Source organism: Gallus gallus, chromosome 27 (genome assembly GCF_016699485.2).
Source record: "Gallus gallus isolate bGalGal1 chromosome 27, bGalGal1.mat.broiler.GRCg7b, whole genome shotgun sequence".
NCBI lineage: Eukaryota > Metazoa > Chordata > Aves > Galliformes > Phasianidae > Gallus > Gallus gallus.
Genome location: NC_052558.1, coordinates 3,668,547 through 3,688,723, shown reverse-complemented (window position 1 = coordinate 3,688,723; position 20,177 = coordinate 3,668,547). Strand labels below are relative to the sequence as shown.

Here is a 20,177-nt window from a genome sequence, read left to right as displayed (position 1 = left end):
CGGTTCGGGCCTCGGGCTCCATTGGGCGAACGACCCGTCATTCAGCGGCGCGGAGGGCGGGACCGTTGTGCCCGTTTCTCCTCCCCGATTGGGCCGCCGGGCTCAGCTCTGGGTCCGGCCTCTATCCCCCCGCCCCGATTGGTCTCCCCGCCTGCCCATCCGCACGGCGACGGAGGCGGGAGCGTCTCCTCTGCGCCACCTCCCATTGGCCCACCACCTCGTCCCGCCTCCCGGGGGCGGGTGCCGATTGGCGGAGGCGCCGTGCGAGGCGGGAGGAGGTGTGAAGGGGGGGGCGGTTGGCCGGGGCGGGGGGCGGGAGCGGGGCCGGCGGCGGCGGCGCTGGGAGCGATCGGCGGCGGCGAGCGGGTAGCGGCGGGCGGGGCCGGCGGCGCGGACGGGACGCGGGGCCGCGTCACGAGGCCCGAGGGCGCCTTAAAGGGCCCGGGGCGGGGCGGCGGGGGAGGCCGGGCCCGGCGGGGCCTCACGCGGGGCCGCCGTGCTGCGAGGAGCCCTCGGCGGGGCCCGGGGCGGCGGGGGAGGGGGGGGGGGGTTGGTGTGAGGGCGCCGGGGGGAGCCCCGCGCGGCGAAGTTGACGCAACGGCCTAAGAATAGCGCGGGGCGGGGCGGGGCGGCTCCGCGGGTCCGTGCCCCCAGCGGGCTGCGGCCGGGCGGGGCCTTCCACGCTTCCTCAGCCCCCCCGGTTCGGTTTCAGCTCCGGAAAGGCCCCGACCCGCAGCGCAGCACCTTCGGATCTGCCCCGCGCCGGCTGCGCACGGAGGGGACCGGGAGAGGCCGCCCCGCGGCGGGGTCCGGAGCGCCGGGGGAAGCGCTGCATGTGGGCGCCGCGGGCAGTAAGTGGGGGGGAGCGGGGCCGGGAGGAGCGGCACTGCCCGGGGAGAGGGGGCCGACGTGGGGGGGCGGGGGGGAGGATTTCCCCGGGTCTCCGTCTGTGGGAACGCTGCGGTGGGATCCGGAGGGTTCAGAGCCATAAAGGAAAGCTGGAATCGTCCCGGAACCGAAGTGCTGGGAAGTTTTATTGCAGCGCTCTGTGATCAGTCCGGCTCTGAAACTGTTGCTTTGTTTTGTTTGTGTAACAGCGGGGCAGGGGAAGGAGCGACCCGAGCGAGCTGCTGCCAGCAGAATCCACCTGCCGCCCTTTGGTGGGTCGTTTCGTGCTTTCCTAACCTTTCACCTGTTTTCTTTTGTTCTCCTCCAGAAATGCTTTCTCTGAAGAAATACTTCACGGAAGGCCTCATCCAGTTCACCATCCTGCTCAGCCTGATCGGCGTTCGTGTGGACGTGGACACCTACCTGAACTCACAGCTCCCCCCTCTCCGGGAGATCATTCTTGGCCAGAGCTCTGCGTACACCCAGACCCAATTTCACAACCTACGCAACACCTTGGACGGGTATGGCATCCACCCAAAGAGCGTAGACCTGGACTATTACTTCACTGCTCGCAGGCTGCTCAACCAGGTGAGGGCCCTGGACAGATTTCAAGTGCCCACCACTGAGGTCAGTGCCTGGTTGGTACACCGTGACCCCGACGGCTCCGTGTCCGGCACCCAGCCCAGCGCTGGCATCGCCCTTGAGAACAGCGGTGGTCTGCAGGATGGGACCGGTCCTGATGGTGCTGTGAGGGAGAGTGGGGCTGAGCAGGGCTTTGGGGAAGAGCTGGAGGACCTGGGAGCGGTGGCTGCCCCAGTGAACGGGGACCTGACCAAAGAGGTAGGCGGCTCCTTCTTACGTCTTGGCTTGGGGGGCAGCCCGGCGTTGGCTTCTTTGCTGTCCATCAGAGCGAGTGGTGTTTTGTGTGTGCTGCGTGACGAGCACGTGGCCATGGGAATGGCATGGGGCCGAAGCACAGCGTGCTCCCGAACGCTTGCTGGAAGCTCAGGGTGCTTTTCCACTTTTGTTTGCTATATTCTTGGTCTGAAAGTGATACTGAAAGGGGGGGAAGGGGCTGGGGTCGGCGTTTCAGCGTGTGCACATAGCTTTGTGTTGTGAAACCGATAAAATAACGCTGGGAAATAAACACAGGCGTTGGGTAACAGCCTCATCCCAGGTGTCAGCGGGGTGGTTGGGTTACTTGGCTCTGGAGTTCATCCAGCTGAGACGTTTATAGCTTGCTTTTCATCAGAGAGGGGTGGGGAGAGGTGAACTGGAAAGTGGTTTATTTTTCTGTCTGTCTGAGCATAACCTTTCAGCTGTTGTGATGCAATCGAGCTCCGGTCCCTGCTAGCAGCTCCTCTTTCTTTTTCCTTTTTGGCACCGGCCTCTTTGTCATGGCATGTTCAGTCTCAGTATCTCCCCAGCCACGTGTGGGTGTTGGTGCTGGTTGGCCCTATTGGGCACTCCCAGTGTCGCTGCTGTTGTCTCACAGTCTGAGCTCGGTGAGGAGCCGGGTTGGGATGCAGCTCATCGCTCCCATCCCCTGTGGGTGCCTCGAGCTTTGTCACATGGCTTTAGCACAGCAGGAGGCAGGAAACCACGGAAGGAGAGCCGTTGAACACGTGCACACAGGAGGGACGATGGTGGTGGTTGGTTTGGGTCGAGCTTTGCTGTGGTTGAGCAGCGCCGCCGTAGGATGTGTGGCTGTGGAGGAGTCGCTGAGGCGATGGTTGGAACTGGCAGTGCAGTGCAAATGTTCACATGTCTGGCTCCTGGCCTGATAACTGAGAGGTAATTCCTCTGCGTGGAAGGAGGGAGGACTTTGACATGCTTCCTGTAAGGCCACGTGTGTGGCCGTTCCCTTCCAGCCTCTCCTTGGCCGTGCTGTCCCCATATGTTGGAGCATTTGGGCTGTGCCACCCCCTCCCCCCCACACTCCCTACCTGCTGCCCCACAGCCCGGCTTGGAGGGCAGCCTCAGCGGCAGCGTGGGGTGCGTGGAGCCAGGAAACCCCGTGGGCTGTAGGGATGGTGCTGCCCACAGCTGCTTATTTTCGGTGTCTTTGTCTGGAAGCTTCGCTCCCTGCCCTCCTCCAGGCTCAGTGCTGGCTGCAGAGCTGGAGCCTTAATCCTGCAGGGCTGCAAACTCGGCTTTGTGCTTTTGCTCGGCTCCCCCGTGCCTTTAACGCACTGCAGGTGCTGGGGCAGGACACGACCTTGTGCGGGGAGCACAGCTGCCTTCACAGTTCTAGAAGCAGGCGCGGTGCGGCGCTCTGCGGGCGCTGAGCTGAAGGTGGGGCTCCTTTTGCCCCCGGCAGCTCCCGGTGGTGGCCGAGCCGCAGGACGGGGACCAGCGCTGCGGGGCTGGGGGGGGCTCCGCGCCGGGCAGGGCCCCGGCAACCGCTGTACCGTCAGCCCAGGGCGGGAGGGGCCCGGGTTGGGCCGGGCGCGGTTCTCCCGTTGTCGGCGCGGAGCCGAGCGGAGGCGGAGTGGCCCAAGGTCACCGCGGCCGTCCCCGCGCGGAGCCCGGAGCCGCCGCCGCCGCGCCCTCCAGGCCGATCTGAGAGGAGGTCCGCAGGCGGCGGGGCCTCGTGGCTGCGGCAGGCCCGGGCGGCGGGGGGTGGGGGGCGGCCCCAGGCGGTGCCGCAGCCGGGGGAGGCAGCGCCCGGTACCGGAGCGCGCGGCGCGGGGCGGCGGCGCTGCGCCACGGCGGGGGCGCGGCCCTGCAGGAAGGCGCGGGCCGGTGGGCCCCGCGGCCGCCGATTGGTGGAGACGGCGGCCCCCCGGCGGCGCGGATTGGCGGCGGCCTCCGCCCGGGCGAGGGGCGGGGCGTGCGGTGGGGCGCGGCCGCCCATTGGTCGGGCGAGGCGGAGGGGCGGGGCCCGGCGGCGCCGCATCCCGGCGGGGCGGGGGGAAGGGCGGGGCCCGGCGGCGCCGCAGCCAAGGTAACGGCGGGGGAGGGGCGGGCGGGGCGCGCCGCAGCCCGGCCCGGGCGGGCGGCGGCGGGACCGGGGCGGGGCGGGCGGGGGCTGCCGCCGCCGCAGCGGGGCCGCGGGCACCTGTGGCTGCTCGGGGCGGAGAAGCGGCGATGCGTGCTCGGCGCCGCTCCCCGGCCTGCCCGCCCCGCCGCCCCCCGCGGGGACCATGAGCGCGGCGCCGCGGCCCGGGCGGCAGCGGGGGCCATGAGAAAGGTACCGAGCCGGGCGGGGGGGGAGGGCGGTGCTGCAGGGCCGGGCTGCGGCGGGGCGGGGGCGGTCGGGCCCGGGGGGTGGGGTGGGGGAGCGGCACCGTGGGGGTCCCCAGGGCGGCGGCGGCGGCGGCGGCGGCCGCTTCGCACCCCCCGGGCGCGGTCGGGCTCCGGGCGGGGCGGGGCGGCGGCAGTCCGGTGGCGGCGGTTCGGGTTGCATCAGGTGGGCGCCGATGCGGGGATTTTTTTTTTTTCCCCCTCTTCTTTAATTATAATTTATTTATTTATTTATCTGTCCCTCCCCACCCCCCCCCCCACCCCCCCTCCCCAACCGGCGCACTCCTCCCCTTATGCAAATGGCCGGGATGGCACCACGGGCTGATGCAAGCTGGCCACGGCGCAGCCACCGCCGCGACATTGGCCCGAACGCCTCCTGCCCTGCGCCGCCTGCACCGGGCCGCCCCCGCCATGGGGCGCGCGTCCGCACGGCCCTCCCGCAGAGCCGCCCCCCCCGGGCTGCGATGGGCAGCGGCCGCCGCGCCCCGCGGGAGCCGAAGGAATGGTGCGGGGGGCGGTGGGAGAGGGGTGGGCCGCGGGGTCCGGAGGGGCCCGAGCTGAGCGATTCCGTGTGCGTGCGCGTGTCTTTCAGGACATCGATTTGATTGACATCCTGTGGAGACAGGACATCGATCTGGGCGCCGGGAGAGAGATTTTTGACTACAGCCACCGGCAGAAAGAGAGCGAAGTGGACAAAGAGCTGAGCGATGGGAGGGAGCGCGGGGACGGCTGGAGGAGCGCGGGAGGACAGGTCACCAATAGGAACCTGCTAGTGGATGGCGAGACCGGGGAGAGCTTCCCTGCGCAGGTAACGGAACGGCCGGCATCCGGCACAGCTTTTGCTGCACTGCACTGCCGGCTCACGGCCCCCTCCAGCCCCAACCCAACGCCGGGAGCACCTCGGGAGCATTGGGTGGGGCCTCTGGCTCTTTTTTGGATGCGCTGTAATGAAGCTGTGCTGTAGGAGGTTGTTTTTTCATCGCCGCCTCCCTAAACCTGGGGCTGTGGTCGCTTGTGTTTCCCATCAGGTGCCTGGCGTGGAGGATCAGACGGCCCTGTCCCTGGAGGAGTGCCTTAGGCTGCTGGAGGCCACCTTCCCTTTCGGGGAGAACTCGGAGGTGAGCGAGGATGGGGTGGTGGTGCTGCTTGTACCCCCATCGAGAGCGCAGGGCTGGCAGTAAATTGGGTTAGGCTGTTTAAGGAGGCTCCAGGCATCGTGCCTGCGAAAGTAGCAGCGGGGGGAGGGTGTGGGGTGGTCACAATTAATTAAAGACTTCTGGCTTTGCTTCTAATTAGTTCATAGCGAACTGCGGAGGAATAACTGCAACCGCTTTGCTCTGAACAAAGGAGAAGCGATTGCCGGCGTGGAGGTGGAAGGGCATTGGGGCTGGCTGCCTCCCTGGCCGCGGCTCATCAGCTGGGGACTGACTGTGCCTCACGTGGTTCAGTTTCCAGCTGCAGATGTCTCCACCCTAAGCGAAGCTGTGCCCAGCGAGAGCCGGCCTGCGGGCATCCAGAGCAGCCTGCTGTCTCCTCTCCTCCCAGAGACAGAGTCGCCCTTCGATCTGGAGCAGCAGTGGCAGGACCTCATGTCTATCATGGAAATGCAGGTCAGCGCACCCTGGGGTGGCAGCTGCTGGCGCTGGAGGGGTGGCAGTGGGAAGGGGTTTGCCCTTTTAGGCACGCGTTATCACTCAGCTGAGTTTAGAGGAGGTCCGGCGGCTGTTCCAAGCACACAGCTCCTGGAGGATGGCAGTTGGAGGTTCGTAACAGCAGCTTCGGTTTTGTCATAGCCTGTGCGGTGACATTGAGTGCCCGTGTGGATGTTGCAGGCAGTGTCTTAAACCTCCTACAGCTGGCGGATGGTGCTGGGCTGGCCGGAGGTGTAGCTCCTTCCACGAGAGCTAGAACGGCCGTGCCTTTGGTGTATCCTGGTGGTGAAGGGCAGTGAAAAGGCAGGGCCTGAACGCGGTTGATTTGCTGAGCTGCTTCGTGTCTCTTCCAGGCTATGGAAGTGAACAACACGACCGCTGAAACCCTTTACAACGGCACAAGCGGAGACCTGCTGACTTCTAACTACAACCTCGCCCCAAACACTCCCATCAATCAGAATGTCAGCCTGCATCAGGCCTCTCTGGGCAGCTGCTCACAGGACTTCTCCCTCTTCAGCTCTGAAATTGAAAGCCCCTCCATGGGCGGCAGCTCAGCGCTGCTGCAGCTGGCGCCGGACAACTCCACCGGCCTCAACACCACCTTCAGCTCCACCAACTTCAGTGGTATCTTCTTCCCCCCGCAGCTGAACAGTACGGTCAATGAGACGGCGGGCCCTGAGCTGCCGGACCCGTTGGGTGGCCTTCTTGACGAAGCCATGCTTGATGAGATCAGCTTGATGGATTTGGCCATCGAAGAAGGTTTCAACCCAGTGCAGGCCTCGCAGCTGGAAGAGGAGTTTGATTCTGACTCAGGTCTTTCTCTGGATTCTGGCCACAGTCCCGCTTCCCTTAGCAGCTCAGAAGCCTCTTCCTCTTCCTCCTCCTCCTCCTCTTCTTCTTCCTCCTCCTCTTCCTCTTCCTCCTCATTTTCTGAGGAAGGAGCTGTCGGCTACAGCTCAGACTCTGAAAACGTGGACTTTGAAGAAGCGGAAGGGGCAGTTGGGTACCAGCCTGAGTACAGCAAGTTCTGCCGCATGAGCTACCAGGACCCGTCGCAGCTCCACTACTTGCCTTACCTGGAGCACGTGGGCCACAACCACACCTACAACATGGCACCGGGGACCCTGGATCCCGAGGAGCCCAAGCTGCCCAGCGTGGGGAAGAAGAGCAGCAAGGAGAAACCGTCCGAGTTCCTGGATAAGCAGATGAGCAGAGACGAGCATCGAGCCAGAGCCATGAAAATCCCTTTCACCAACGACAAGATCATCAACCTGCCCGTGGAGGAGTTCAATGAACTGCTCTCCAAGTACCAGCTCAGCGAGGCGCAGCTGAGCCTCATCCGAGACATCAGGAGGCGAGGCAAGAACAAGATGGCTGCCCAGAACTGCCGCAAGAGGAAGCTGGACACCATCCTGAACCTGGAACGCGACGTGGAGGACTTGCAGAGGGACAAGTCCAAACTGCTCAGGGAGAAGGTGGAGTTCCTCAAGTCCATCCGCCAAATGAAGCAGAAGGTGCAGAACCTCTACCAGGAGGTGTTCGGCCGGCTGCGGGATGAGAACGGCCAGCCCTACTCCCCCAATCAGTACGCCCTGCAGTACGCCAGCGACGGCAGTGTCATCTTGATACCTCGCACCTTGGCTGACCAGCAGGCCAGGAGGCAGGAGAGGAAACAAAAGGACCGCAGGAAGTGAGGGAGGCACGCGGGAGGAGTGGGAGAATCGCTCAAGGTAGAACTGGAGAAGGGCTGAGCCTGGAAGTGCTTAGAGGAACTTTCATGCCTTCTTATCCAATATATCTTCTCAAACGTGACTGCTGCCGGTCAGTGTACAGGAGAGACTGCGGCCGAGCGCTCCCTGTGGGGAGGGATGGGGAGGAGCGGACAGTGCACTGGCGAGCCCAGCACCTTCCACAGCCTGGAATCCTTTGAGCGCAGGAAATAAGCTGGCATCACTGGTGGGGAGATCAGCGGAGGCGGAAAAACTACTGTTAGGAACTGGCTTTAAATAAGAAAAGAGATTTAAGCAAATGAACTCAAAACCAAGCGATAGGAGAGACATTTTTCTGAACTTCCAAAGTTCTGTGATTTCAGGTAGTTGGTTTTTGGTTTTTTTTGTTTTGTTTTTTTTTATTTTATTTTATTTTATTTTTTTCCTGAACCAGTTTTGACATCAGTGTGTGTGATTCAACCCGACTTAATTCCAGATTAGCCACCATCCCTTTCTAGATCAGACCAGTGCACACATGGCAACACGAGTGGTGCGGCTTCCATTAACCCTTCCCGCTCTGAGGAAGCTCGGGGAGGGCTGTGCTGCCTTGGGGCGTGGAGCTGGAGCCCTAAGGGGAGGTCTGGGGGGGGCCAGAACTGGGAAGGGTTAACAGGAGCGGAGCGCTGTGCATCCCCACCACACTCACAGAGCATGTCACTGCCGCGCAGGGCCGCTGTCGAGGAGGGCACGCAGCAGCCTGCATGCAGCCGCTGTCTTCTCCTACTGACTGGCTGAGGAAGCTTTGGGGGCCACGGGGCGGGTGTGCGGCAGCAGGGACAGCACGCGGAGCCGTGGGCTTGTCACTTATAGAACTAGACATCTGTTAGGATTCCTGTTTCTTAACCGTGCTTTGATTTATTTTATTTTATTTTATTTTTTTTTAGGGCTTCAGCCCTGTTTTCCCTATAGGGTCTAGAGTGCTTGTGTTGAGTAAAAGGGAGAAGCCCGAACGTTCAAAGCTGCTAATTGTTCTCTTTGCCATAAAGATTCAGTGTAACCGTGTGATCACATTATAGGATTCTCTTCTGTCCCTAGGTGTTGGTCTGACTTCCTTTGTTTTAAGGAGGGGGGTGGGGGTAGTGCCTTGATCACTGTTGGTCTCCTCCATGGAGACGATCCTAGAAGCTGTATTTACAATATAGCACAGCTGGGAGTGACTTTACCAGCAACTGAATAGCTTAAAATGGCTTTCCTAGCCAGTCCTGTGCATGTGATACGGGCTGAGGGCGTAGCACTGAGGGGGACAGCGCTGGGGAGGTGCGGGCAGCAGCTCTGCAGGGAACCCAGCGGTGCCGGGGGGGTGGGGGGGGGAAGAAGTGATGCTGCTGGGGGCTGCCAAGGAGGAGGTGTTGGTGTGGGCACGTGAACAGGCTGCGGGGAAAGGAGCTGCACCTCGGGGTGGGGTGTGGGGAGAGCCGAGGGCTGCGTGCTGCCTTTGTGGGCCTGCGCAGGGCTCTCCCGTACCGCGCTCCTGAGATCCAACAGCTTTACTTACGCATGAGATGAAGCACAAGTGATGGAGATGTGGGTGTTGGGGGAGGTTGGAATGGAGCCCTGCGTGTATGTTTTAAATTATTTTCCTCTTAGAAACTTTTATTTTAATGATCTGTGACCTGTCAGGGAAAGAAGAGAGATTGTGTGAGCACAGGACAAAAAATAAAACGGCTTATTCACTGTACAAGCCTTGGTTTCATGTATTTTCTTTTGATTTTATTTTTTTTAAGCTGAAACACGTTTGGGAAATTGAAAAGCCTCCCCCTGGGGGCCCTCAGCCACAGCTCCCAGCTCTGTGGTGCTCCGTGGGGAGCGGGCACTGCTGCTGTCCCATACTGGGGGGGTGGGCAGAGGAGGTGTTCCTCAAAGGCATCAGTCCCCACCCCATCATTGCCAGTAGCATTTCCCCCACCTGGCCTCTAGTGGGGGCAGCGTTAGCACAGAGCTCATCCTGTATTCCCAAATCAATTACAAACCACCAGTGGAGCCCATCAATAAGAGGAGGCTTGGGCAGCAAGGTGCTCTTGGTCCTGATTGCTCTGGATGCTGTGAGCAGCACACTCAGCACTGCATTGTACCCCTAAGGGAGGTGGGGCCCTGCTTCCATTGGGGACTTTATGGGGCCAGTATGATTTTCCGTGAACCAACCCTCCCCTGATCACAGGAGGGGATGGGTCTGTCTCCCTCCTGCTGGGCACTGTGGCCCGGGCAGCTCCACATGCTCACAGCTCAGCCAAGGGGAACACAGGGCACTAAAATACACACCGAGGTGTTTCCAGTCTCTTCCTGGGCCCCAGAGTATTTATCTCAGGTGTTACCCCAGGCCGCTTTTAGGCTCTGGGAACCAGGGCCAAGCATTTGCCATCCCCCTGCTGTCATCCTTTTCTGGGATCTCCATCTCCAGCTGAGAACACTCCCGGTGCAATCCCTGCCTGCAGCCATCTCCCCCAGCCTTTGGGGCAGCCCAGGGCCAGCACTCGGTGCATCGCTGTCACGTCCCGGCACTGTCAGCAGTGCGGGCTGCCTGCCAGCACAGATCAGGTGGTGAGCAGACCTTTCATTTTCCTAGGCAGGAAGCACTTAGCCACCAGCGGGGCCTCCTGCCTCTGATCTCGGCCGGAGCCCTGGCTTTGAGGAGTGCTGTGCTGCCCCGCACGGCCTCACTGCCTCCATCCCTGAGCACTGAACCCACCACCACGACCCCTCTCACAGCTCCCAGCACACACAGGCTCAGGGCCTCAGGAGGTGACGCTCTGCCCCATCAGGAGCCCCACATCCTCCAGGCTCCAGCAGCATGCAGCTTCCAGCCCCCCGTGGCCATCAATCGGCCAAGAGCCTCTCCAAGGAGCTGCAACCTCCTTATGTTCAATTAAGTGGACGTTCCTCCTTCCAACTCCAGTGATTAACACCGGTTTAATTGCTGCTGCTGCTGGCTACCAGTGCAAGGAAGACATTTCAGCATACCGCCGGGTGCTGCGAATAGCCTGGATTTCAATGGGCTGCATAGTTTTGCAGGCACTGGCAGAGCAGCTGAACACCACCCAAAACCTCAGTGCTGCTCCCTGCTCTGTCACGCACCCTGTGGATGCTGGAAACTGTGTGCCAGAAAGCCCCATCCTCCTCTCAGTGAAACCTCAGCCCTTGCCAAGGGCTGTGCTATGGCACTGAGAGCCAGGGGGCCAAGCAGAGGGGCACAGCTTTCCCTTCCTCCCTACTAAAGGCTGCGAGCTCTTGTGTAAGGCCAAACCAAGAATAAAGCAATGCCATTTCCATCTTCAGCCACCAGAATCAGTGGCAGAGCTTTAAAAATAACAAAAACCCCATCCGTAAACACAAAGTGACAACATCTGTCCCACATTCCCATGAGAAGTGCAGGAAAGGGCACTTACCCACACCGCAGGCGAGCCGGGTCCTGGCCGGGAGCACACGCAGCATCTTCCATCAAACAGGTCCCAGATCACAGCTATGCCTCTCGCCCCCAGGAGCCTCCTCGACTCAGGCCTTTAGCTACCATCCTCTACACCACGTCTCTTCTGCAGTCACAACGAATAAGACGCAGCCATCGGCTGCTGCAGAGCTCCAGTCGACACCTAGATGAGAGCCGGCGGCCAGATCTAACCTCGTTCAGCACCACCAGGGCTAACTTCCCTCCTCACTGCTCTACACCGAGCTCACGCACAGAGAGCTGGAGGAAGGAGCAAGGTTGAGAAGAAAAAAATCAGGATTATAAATCTAAAATTTTATTGAGACCAAAAAAACTGACAGAGCTCGGTATGAAGTTAAAATCCAAACACGTACTTTACATTTAAACAACGTTTTCACAGAAACCTAAACACATGCTTTTAAAAAAAGGTTTGTACAATGCAAGTCTAGATACATACCACCCTACAAGGAGGTGCCAGGAGTCTGGTGGGGCTCATGACTCCAGACATTAAATAAGTCATTATTTGTAACAAATTGGATTTAAAAAAAAAAAACAACCCTCCGAAGGTTCAGGGTTACTCATCTGGCTCTGGCACCAATGTCTGGCCTCCTAAAAACAATCACTTGTTATGGGAGAATATGGAATTAATTCTTTGCTTTTTTGTTGGTTTTTCTTTTTTGTGCTGCTCGTGGTTTCCTCTCTCTCCCATGTGATAAATGTGAAGGGTTCCCAGTGCTGCTGGCTGGACAGTCAAATTAAGGTGGGAAAAGGAATGAGTAATCAGAAGTCCTCCCCCCCCCCATTTTGACAAATAGCACCTTGTGATGGGGAAAAAAAAAAGGTAGAAAGGCTTTTAAGGGGTTAAGATGCATTCCCACCCCACCCTCCCACATACAATGCGTGTGTCAGTAACTGGCAGTTCTGCTTCAGGACAATACGAATCACAAGTCTGCATTTTCACAAGTCTCCCCTCACCCTCCCTCCCCCCATACAAACTGCTCTGAGGGTTTTGAGGACCTCGGCTCCAAAGCTGTGGACATTCACAGTCTCAGTGTCATGTCACTGTCCCTGTCTCCTTAGTCTGTCATCAATACTGGGCTCTTATTTTTTTTTCCTTTTCTGAATTCAGGTTCTAAAAAAGACCTGGAAATGATCTGGAACATCGTCACCAGACCTCATCTCCCCCCCCCCCCCCTCCCCCCCCCCCAAGTGAAACAAGAGACCGATTTCCCCACATCCCTCCCCCCACACCCCCAGACCGATACACCAGTAATAGCAAAAGATAAAAACAAAACAAAACAAAAATAAAACCAACAACAGGAAAAAAAAAAAACAAAAAACCTACACACATGCTACGCTGTAAAAATGCAGAGTTAACACTATTGGGAAGAAGGCTGTGGGTTGCTGAGATGGTCTTTGAAGAATGAACAGTATCCATCTGCACTCCTTTTCCCCAGCCCACCCATCACCAGTGACAGTCCTTCATGGAAGGGGCTTTGCTTCCTCTCCCACAAGCTGCCAAATGGACAGCCTGGAAATCCCACAGCGCCCCCCCCCACCCCCACCCCGGACCCCCCACCCTTCCCTCCCCCCCAGTGAGCAGGGCTGGTTTGAATCTGTACACAGCATGAAGCTGCATAAAGCAGCGGAGCAGCTGCAGGGCACAGAAACCATACTGGTCTCTTCAAAGGGCATCTTCTCCAGCCATCTCTACGCTCCCGACTGAGCAGAGCTGCGTTCTCCCCCTCTTGCTCAAACCCACAGTTCAGATCTTTATACAAAGGCTGGCCAGGGCGGGTGCCAGGTTTTAGTTCTTGTCCTCTTTCTTGTCATCGTCCTCTGAGGGGTAGGAATGCCATGTCAACCTCTCCTCATAGAACGAGATGACCACCTGGGGGCACTTGATGTTGGCTTCCTTGGCGGGGACCAGGTCGGCCTCATCAGAGTTCTTCCTACAGGCCAGAGCAGAGGAGCAAATTAGGGGGCTGCAGAGGGAGGTGGAAGAACTGGAGACTGGAGAGAATCAAGCAGTTGGAAAACCGAGGTGTCCTCAGGCCACTCAGGGAATCCAAGCAAACCCTTCCTGAGTGGCTCTGGTGCAGGGAGCAGCAGCACGTGAGCCCTCAAAAGCAGGCACAAATTCAGCCCCGCGTTGTCAGGCACGGGGACAGCAGCCAAATCGAAGCTGCAGCCCTTTTCCAGCTACTCCATGCTTCTGAGACAGCGCAAGAGCAAGTGGCTCCGGCACCTTCACCTGCCTGGTTTGGCTCCCAGCTGCGCCAGCGACAAGCCCTGTTTCACTACAGCTGAAAGGGATGTGGTCACGGCTCTCCTCGGGGTGTGGCCTTCTGAAGCTGTGACTCAGGCCACAACATCACACCCCTCTCTCTCTCCCCAAGCTCGCGCCTGCTGCAGGGGGCATCTTAAGAGCCACGCAATCCCAAGGGCCCTACCTGCTTCTTTCACATCCACGTTAGCCTCAGCGCAGAGGGTCACCTCAGGCAGCAGCGCCATCGTGAGAGATTTCGTGCCAGGTAGCAGGGACTCCCCAGGCGCAGGTCCTTCCCTCTCTGGCACAGAATAAGTGAAGAAATGACAGACACAAAGACACACTCACCACTTCATCAGGAACATGAGCTCCCCGCTGGAATCTGTGGCACCAATGATCCGTTCTGGCTCAAAGCCCCGGGCAAAGCCTCGTGGTTTCTCCGACTGCAAGAGACAAGTTTCCACTTGTAGCATCAAAGGGTGACGGTCACACCCCTGCTGCAGGCCACACAGACACAGAGGGCTGCTCAGAAAGGATCTGTGCATCAGATGCTTGGACTGCAATGACTGAGGCCAGCAGGCACTAAGCAGACAGCTCAGGTGTATACCCATGGCACAGAGGGGACCTGGAGGCCACAGGGCAGTCCAAAGCCACAAGCAGAGGATATGATTTCCAAGGCACAGCTGCTCAAACTTTTGTGCTGGCCAAGATTCAGCAGCTCCCAGGATGCAAACCAGACTGCAAAGCCCTTTTCTTGTCCTTCTTCCCAGGCAGCTATGAGCATCCTGAGGGAGGCTCCCTGCGCTGCCCTGCTCCCTTTCTTGGAGGCAGCAGGTAACCCCCGCAGCCCATTTTACCCCTTGTGGCTGCTCAAGAGAAGCTGTGGCTCCACATGCTTAGGTTCAAAGACTGGCCTTTCAATTTAGTGCTAGAACCAGCTCTAGATTCTCACAGAGGCCTGGCTCAGAGAGCAGCTCATGCCTCCTTCTGAAAAGCTGCAGCTTTTCCAAAGCACTCCAGCTGTGCCTCACTGATCAGGAATAGTCTCCCCTCTGTGTAGAACCATTTGATTGAGGTTTCAGAGCACGGCTACTCCAGTTGCTGGACACTGTACCAAATGCAGAGCTAGGGAGGTGAGTACAGAAAGCCCACACTGCCTCACCTCCTCCTTCTTCTTCTTTGGTTTGCTCTCCTCCCCTTTGTCTTCTGTATCAGATTCTGCTTTGCGTTTGCTTCCCTCAGACTTCTCACTCTCATGTGCAGTTTTCTGAGACTGAAGGAACTCTGCAATGAGGTCTGGGCAGTCGAGGTTCTCCTCTGGCTCCCATGTGTTATCTTCACTGGAATCAAAACCAGCAGTTTAATTTACATACAGGGACAGACACAAAGTCCTGACATCAGATCAAGTGGAGATGCTGAGAGAAGCAGCAGGATTCTGTGCCCTCACCCCACAAAACAGATAAGGGCAGTGATGCCAGAGGCCAGGGCACAGTTACTCCTGTTTCCAGGAAAGAAATGCAGTTCATTTCATCTGTCTGCTTGCTTCACGCTCCGTTAAAGGGAAGGAAGCCTCACTAGACCACCATGGCACTGCGCAGCCAATCTGTGAGACAGAAGCAGGACTTTCTCACCTAGGCTATGCTCACAGCACTCCAATTAGAGCTCGTGACATGCATTACCACCTTCTCCATCATTACATTCACCCTGAGCCTGTTAGCTCCATTTTGTAGACAAGGAGAGGTCCTCTGAGTAAACAATTTCTGCCTCACATCTGATCTAAGTCCCCCCTCCCTCAGATTAAAGCCATTCCCCCTCAACCCATCACTATCAGAACGTGTAAAAAGTTGACCTCCCTCTTGCTTACTTACTCGGAGAAGCCTTTCCATTTCAGCAGATATTCCACTTTGCCCTTCACCACCCGTCGATCCAGGACCTTCTCCACCACATACTCCTCCTCCTCTTCCTCTAAGACCTCTTCCACTTTCTTCTTGTTCTGTTTTTTTTCCCATTGTGCTGGCCAGTTTTTCAGCTTACGGGCGACGCTGCTGAAAGGGGAAAGAAGATCACACGTGTGCGTTAAGGTCAGGTTTGCCTTTGCAAGGCAGCAAAAGTATACCCAGTACCCAGCTTTGCCTCTGTGTACCCAGCACAGAAGGCTGTTTTAGAGGAAGCAGGCTCTTACAAAGCAGGAAACACACAAAGCCCTTCCACCCGTCTCAGCTCTACCCTGTCCTGAGCTGTGGAAACCATTTGCAAATCCACACAGCAGCGGGAGGGAGAAAGCACACGGCTGACATTAATTTGAAGTTAATAAACAGTTCATCCAGGCTAAACACAAGCCACAGTCCCTGATCCGGAGCTCCCCATACTATTTCTTTGGTGTTTTCACGTATGTGCGCCCTAGGATATTCATCCAGCTCCAAACTTTTTCTTCTCCTTATCTCCAGGGCATAGGAACAGCCACAGAGCCACAAGTCCAGAGCACTGGGAAGTGGCCGAGGCGCTGTGGGGTTTGCAGGATGCTCTGACCCAAACCAAGGCCATTCCCTGTACAAAGGAATATGGGAGTGCTGTCCTTAGGCTCAGAGACTGCCCTGATTTAGACTGCCCAAAGGGTCGGCAGGTGCTGAGTGTTCCCACCTGATGTCACCAACATCGAGTCACTGTCACTGCTCTGTCATCAGGACTGAACCTCCTGGTCCTGGCTCTGCATCCCGGGAGGAGTGACTGCCACCCACCCACCTTGCTGAACAGCTGCCCAGAGCCTTCCTGGCCTAACTGCTTTGTTCCAGTAAGAAATGCATTTTCTGCCAAGCAAGATGATGGGCGAGCTGGTCAAACATTACCAGCCCAAAGACTTCATTTTTGCTGCTCAGGTTATCTCGAACATCTCAGTTGACAAAAATCGACGCTAGTTAGTTTATATAGCAAAACAAGAATCCTGCAGATTTACACTAACAGAAGATGTCAGAGCTAGGAACAATCTCAGCTCTCAGCTGAGTGAGCTCCCTTTGTACAAGATGTTGCCGAGTTGAGCAGCTGCCATTAAAGCTCCATTCAAAGGAAAAGGCTCAAAACGAGGCCCACAAAGCCCAGAATATGAACGACTAGTTCACACCAAAAGCCCCAACAGAGAGGACAGGAGGGACACAGCCGAGGCCGCATGCTCCAGACCACCCTGTCTGTGCTGCTGTCTCACAGACAGGCCCTAAGGGCAGCCAAGAAGCATGGAAAAGCACAGAAAGAGAAAGCAGCACTTCTCCGTTTGGCACGCACTGCACTCAAATGTTTGGATTTTGGACCTTGCTGCTGTGCTGCTGCTCAGAGCACACACTGTGCAGAGGACGGGCACCGAGCCGCTGGTGGGCCAGGCAGAGCAGCAGCCCTCCTTCAGCACAGGGCTCTGCTGCTTCGTGCTTACCTGGTGGTTTCAGAAAGAGAGGGGTCAGCATCAGAGCAGGCTGGAGATGAGGACAGGGGAAGAGCTGGCTCTGCTGTGTTACAGAGATGCAGCATCTGTCAGAGGAGATGAAGCCTGCTCCGAGTGCTGTGTGAAGCCATGAGAAGTTCCCCAGCCTGCAAAGCCCAGCAGCTGCAGCAGTGACAGGAACATTCTCACTGCAGGGGCACCGCTACCACAGGGCTCCTTTATTAAATACCACAGCAAACCCAACCCCCAGGGATACAGATTTCCTGCCCCATTCCTGAGGGGAGGGTGGGAGGGGGGGAGAAGTAAAAGCTTGAAACAGCTTGCTGAAACGAAGCTGTACAACATCATGTAGCAGAAAGGCTTTTCCCTGCCCTGCTCCCAGGCTAAGGCAGAGCCAGATATTCACTGGGCACTGACTGGACGCTGGGTGGAGGCGAGCCCAAGGCTGTGCGATGCAACAAGGCGAAGCTGCCAGCGCCTGCAGGAAGCCAGGCTCGAGTTTCACTCTGGAATTCCTCTGGCAGCTCCTTCCTCCCCTTCGCCCCCGCGGGGAGGAGGATCCTCCATGCACTGAGGCACAACCTGTATGTGGAGAAAAGGGCCCGCAGGGGTGAGATCCTGGGGTTCCCTGCTCCCAGCAGGGACTTGTGCTCAGCTGCAGCCAAAGGGATCTCAGTCAGAAACACTGCAGTTGTTGCCTCGTTCTGTAAGGGCCTTGGGATGCTGCATTAAGGAGCCGATTGGTTCCCTGGACCGAAGTCTGGGCAGGCACCAGAACCAGAGCTGGGACTGAGACAGGCAGAAATGGAAAAAGGAGGAAAGCCACAGAGCAGTGCAAGCAATGCTATGCCACAGCCCCCTCATGGCATTATAGGAAGGGCAGAGAAGATGCAGATGCGAGGCCAGGAGCACTTGCAGAAAGCAGGCCAGGAGCAGAGCCCAGGGGGCCTGGTGGCTCCGGGGCTCCATGCAGCACAGTACATCCGCAGCCTGCAGCAGGCAGGCAATGCTGAGCCCCAGCACAGCAGCTGCTGCAGAGCCTGGCATTGCAGAGGCGAGCTGCTGTGCAGGCCTTTCACTGCACTGCAGTCAGAGAGGCTGGAGCACGACAAAGGGATTCGGCAAAGACTGCAGCCTTTGCACGAGGGCATTTCAAACCCTGCCCGTTTTCTTGACTCAAAACAAACCTCAGCCACACAGAGCACTGCTTGGTTTGTGGTTGGAGGGGAACACAGCAGAAGCAACAGACAACAATTCTGGGGAGATCGCTCACGTCTACAGGATTTGGGGCTGGATTATCCTGCCCCAAGAGAGGTCTCGTTAAGTAGCACACGTTTCCTACGTTCAACTTCATTTTTCTTCACTTAACGTGTGAAAAAAAAATAGTTTACACTGAAAAACAGGACCATCCTGAGTCTAGAAATCCTGCACTAAGTCCTTCTGATTTCATTCGCTGCTTCCTACCTAACGCTCAAGGCAAGGCTGAAATCCTTTGTGAAAAGGAAAGCAGAGCAGTGAAAGATTGAAAGAATGACTCCTTGGTCTGAAGCTAATAGGAAAAGCATCCGACACACCTAAGGCACTTGAAAAGAATTCAACGCCCAGTAAAAAGGCAGGAAAAAAGAGGCCCAGCATGAAGGTGTGCACAAAAGCCTGCTTTATAGGGACAGGAATAGCAAGCAGAGGAGCGAGAGCTCGGGCTGACAGCGTGGATCAGCACAAAGCTCAGCTCACTGAGCTTCCTGGGGCAGTGGGGAATGGAACTGATGCTGAGACGCTGCTGAGGGAGAGCTGCTGCCCTTCCAGCATGCCTCGTGCTCATCTTTTCAGTAGGAAGCTTAACAAAGGGAGGGCCAAGAAGAAAAACGTGGAGACCCAGAGGTTGGATCTGAATACAGCCCGGCTCCATTAGCTGCACCTTAAAGGATGAACAGTTCGGCTTCGCTTTAATGAGTTCTAAACTTGAAACGTTTCCTCCCTTCTGCCTTTCTCAAACCTGGCCCGGAGCTCTCGTCTCTGTAAGGACTCACAGACACTCCAAGTTTATTCTGCACGCGCCAGGGGAAGGCAGCAGGCACAGTTCTGTTGAAGTGGGAAGCAGCACACGAAGCCTTCCACGCTCCAGAACCCGAGCGTGGCAGAAAACACTTCTGGAAAGTTTGAGTGGAAGCCCAAGGCTTCGAGCAGAGACCAAACTAAAGGAAAGCCGCAGCCTTTGAGCTCAGCCATATCGTTTCAATTTCACAATCCAGGAGAGAACGTATCGCTGGGTTTAAGAGAAACACACACAGCAGGGATATTACGGAGGGAACTCGAGCTACAAACCCCATCCCATAGACAGAGATCCTACGGTTTGGCTGGCAAAGGCAGACAGAACTGCTGAACTTCTTTAAACCAGCCAAAAGCTGAGGGTGGGAACACAGGGCCGCCTTCCTCCTCTCTCTCTCTCTCTCTCTCCCCCCTTTGTGTAAAGAGAGGAAAGCATTACCACAATATCTTCGGTTTCAGGATGAGAGGTGATGGCTTCGAGTTGCTGTTGGGTACCAGGAACAGCTTCTTCTCAGCGAGAGGAGCGAGGCACAGACTGCCCATGGAGGTGGGAGTGTCACCATCCCCGGAGGAGCTCCGGCACGGTGGGGATGTGGCACTGAGGGCCGCGCTTAGCACCGAGGTTGAGATCTGAGGGCTCCTTCCCAACCTTAACGGTTTTATGACCGTCTCTGCGCCGATCTCAGGTGCTCACAGGAAACGGCGCCTCAATTCCATACCCCACCGCCGCCTCCGACCGCCCCGCCGCAAACGCCGCCCTCCCCCGAAGGTGCAGAGGAGCCTCGCAGTGACTGAAGGCTCCGAGAGGCGCTGCCCGCCGCTTCCCGCCACAAATCCCCGCCGCACTTCGCCCTCCCTCAGCGTCACGCAAACAACGCGTGTGTGAAAACTCACCGCGGCCGCCCCGACCGCAGCGGGGGGAGCACCGCACCGCCCCCCCCCGGGTCCTCCTCCTCCTCTGGGGGTGCGAACCCCCGCCGGGCCCACAGCTCTTCCCCGCGCTCCTTCACGGCCCAACTCCCCCCCCCCCCCCAACCAAATGGTCCGAACGCGCTCCGGCGACGGCGAGCGGCGCCACCCCCCGGTTCCGCACCCGGTGCCGCCCATCTCGGTCCGTTCCGCTCAGGCCCGGCTTTGTCCCCGCGCGGCCCCGCCTCGCGCGGCCCGGGCGGTTCTCCCCCCTCAACCCCACAACGGTAACCGCGGCCCTCCCCGCGCACCTTGCACAGCCCCGCCAACGGTTTCGAAGGGAAGCGGCCTACGGGCGGCGGGCGGGCAGGGGCCGGCACCGCGGGCCTGGCGCGCTCCGTCTGCCTCCGTCGAACAAAAGAGCCCGGCCAGCCCCAGTGCCCGCCGCGCCGCGCCGCGCATGCGCCGCGACCCGCACCCGCCGCGGTGCACTACGGGAGATGCAGTCCGCTGCCGGTAGAGGAGGGAGTTGCCGCGGGGCATCGTG

The 20,177-nt window shown here is 58.3% G+C and overlaps 2 protein-coding genes across 3 annotated transcripts; one reads left to right on the top strand and one right to left on the bottom strand.

The window, feature by feature from the left end:
* The first annotated feature begins 304 nt into the window (after window positions 1-304).
* Window positions 305-9,233, top strand: NFE2L1 (nuclear factor, erythroid 2 like 1). The gene is given in 7 exon segments (NM_001030756.1): window positions 305-366; window positions 713-851; window positions 1,217-1,728; window positions 4,727-4,942; window positions 5,163-5,252; window positions 5,583-5,744; window positions 6,140-9,233. Coding segments are annotated over 5 exon segments (2,319 nt in total). The 5' UTR covers window positions 305-366; window positions 713-851; window positions 1,217-1,218; the 3' UTR covers window positions 7,481-9,233.
* Window positions 9,234-11,273: 2,040 nt separating this feature from the next.
* On the bottom strand, window positions 11,274-20,066 carry CBX1 (chromobox 1). 2 transcript variants are annotated; one of them, NM_001396186.1, is given in 6 exon segments: window positions 11,274-12,925; window positions 13,591-13,685; window positions 14,405-14,582; window positions 15,111-15,245; window positions 15,247-15,287; window positions 19,942-20,045. In NM_001396186.1, coding segments are annotated over 5 exon segments (558 nt in total). In that variant the 5' UTR covers window positions 15,252-15,287; window positions 19,942-20,045; the 3' UTR covers window positions 11,274-12,780.
* Between the last annotated feature and the right edge of the window lie 111 nt (window positions 20,067-20,177).

Coding starts and splice junctions, on each gene's coding strand:
- CBX1 (XM_040653065.2), bottom strand. Junction 13,686..14,404: donor CAAAGAAGAAGAAGGAGGAG/GTGAGGCAGTGT, acceptor TGTCTCTTGCAG/TCGGAGAAACCACGAGGCTT. Junction 12,926..13,590: donor CTCATGTTCCTGATGAAGTG/GTGAGTGTGTCT, acceptor TCTGGCCTGTAG/GAAGAACTCTGATGAGGCCG.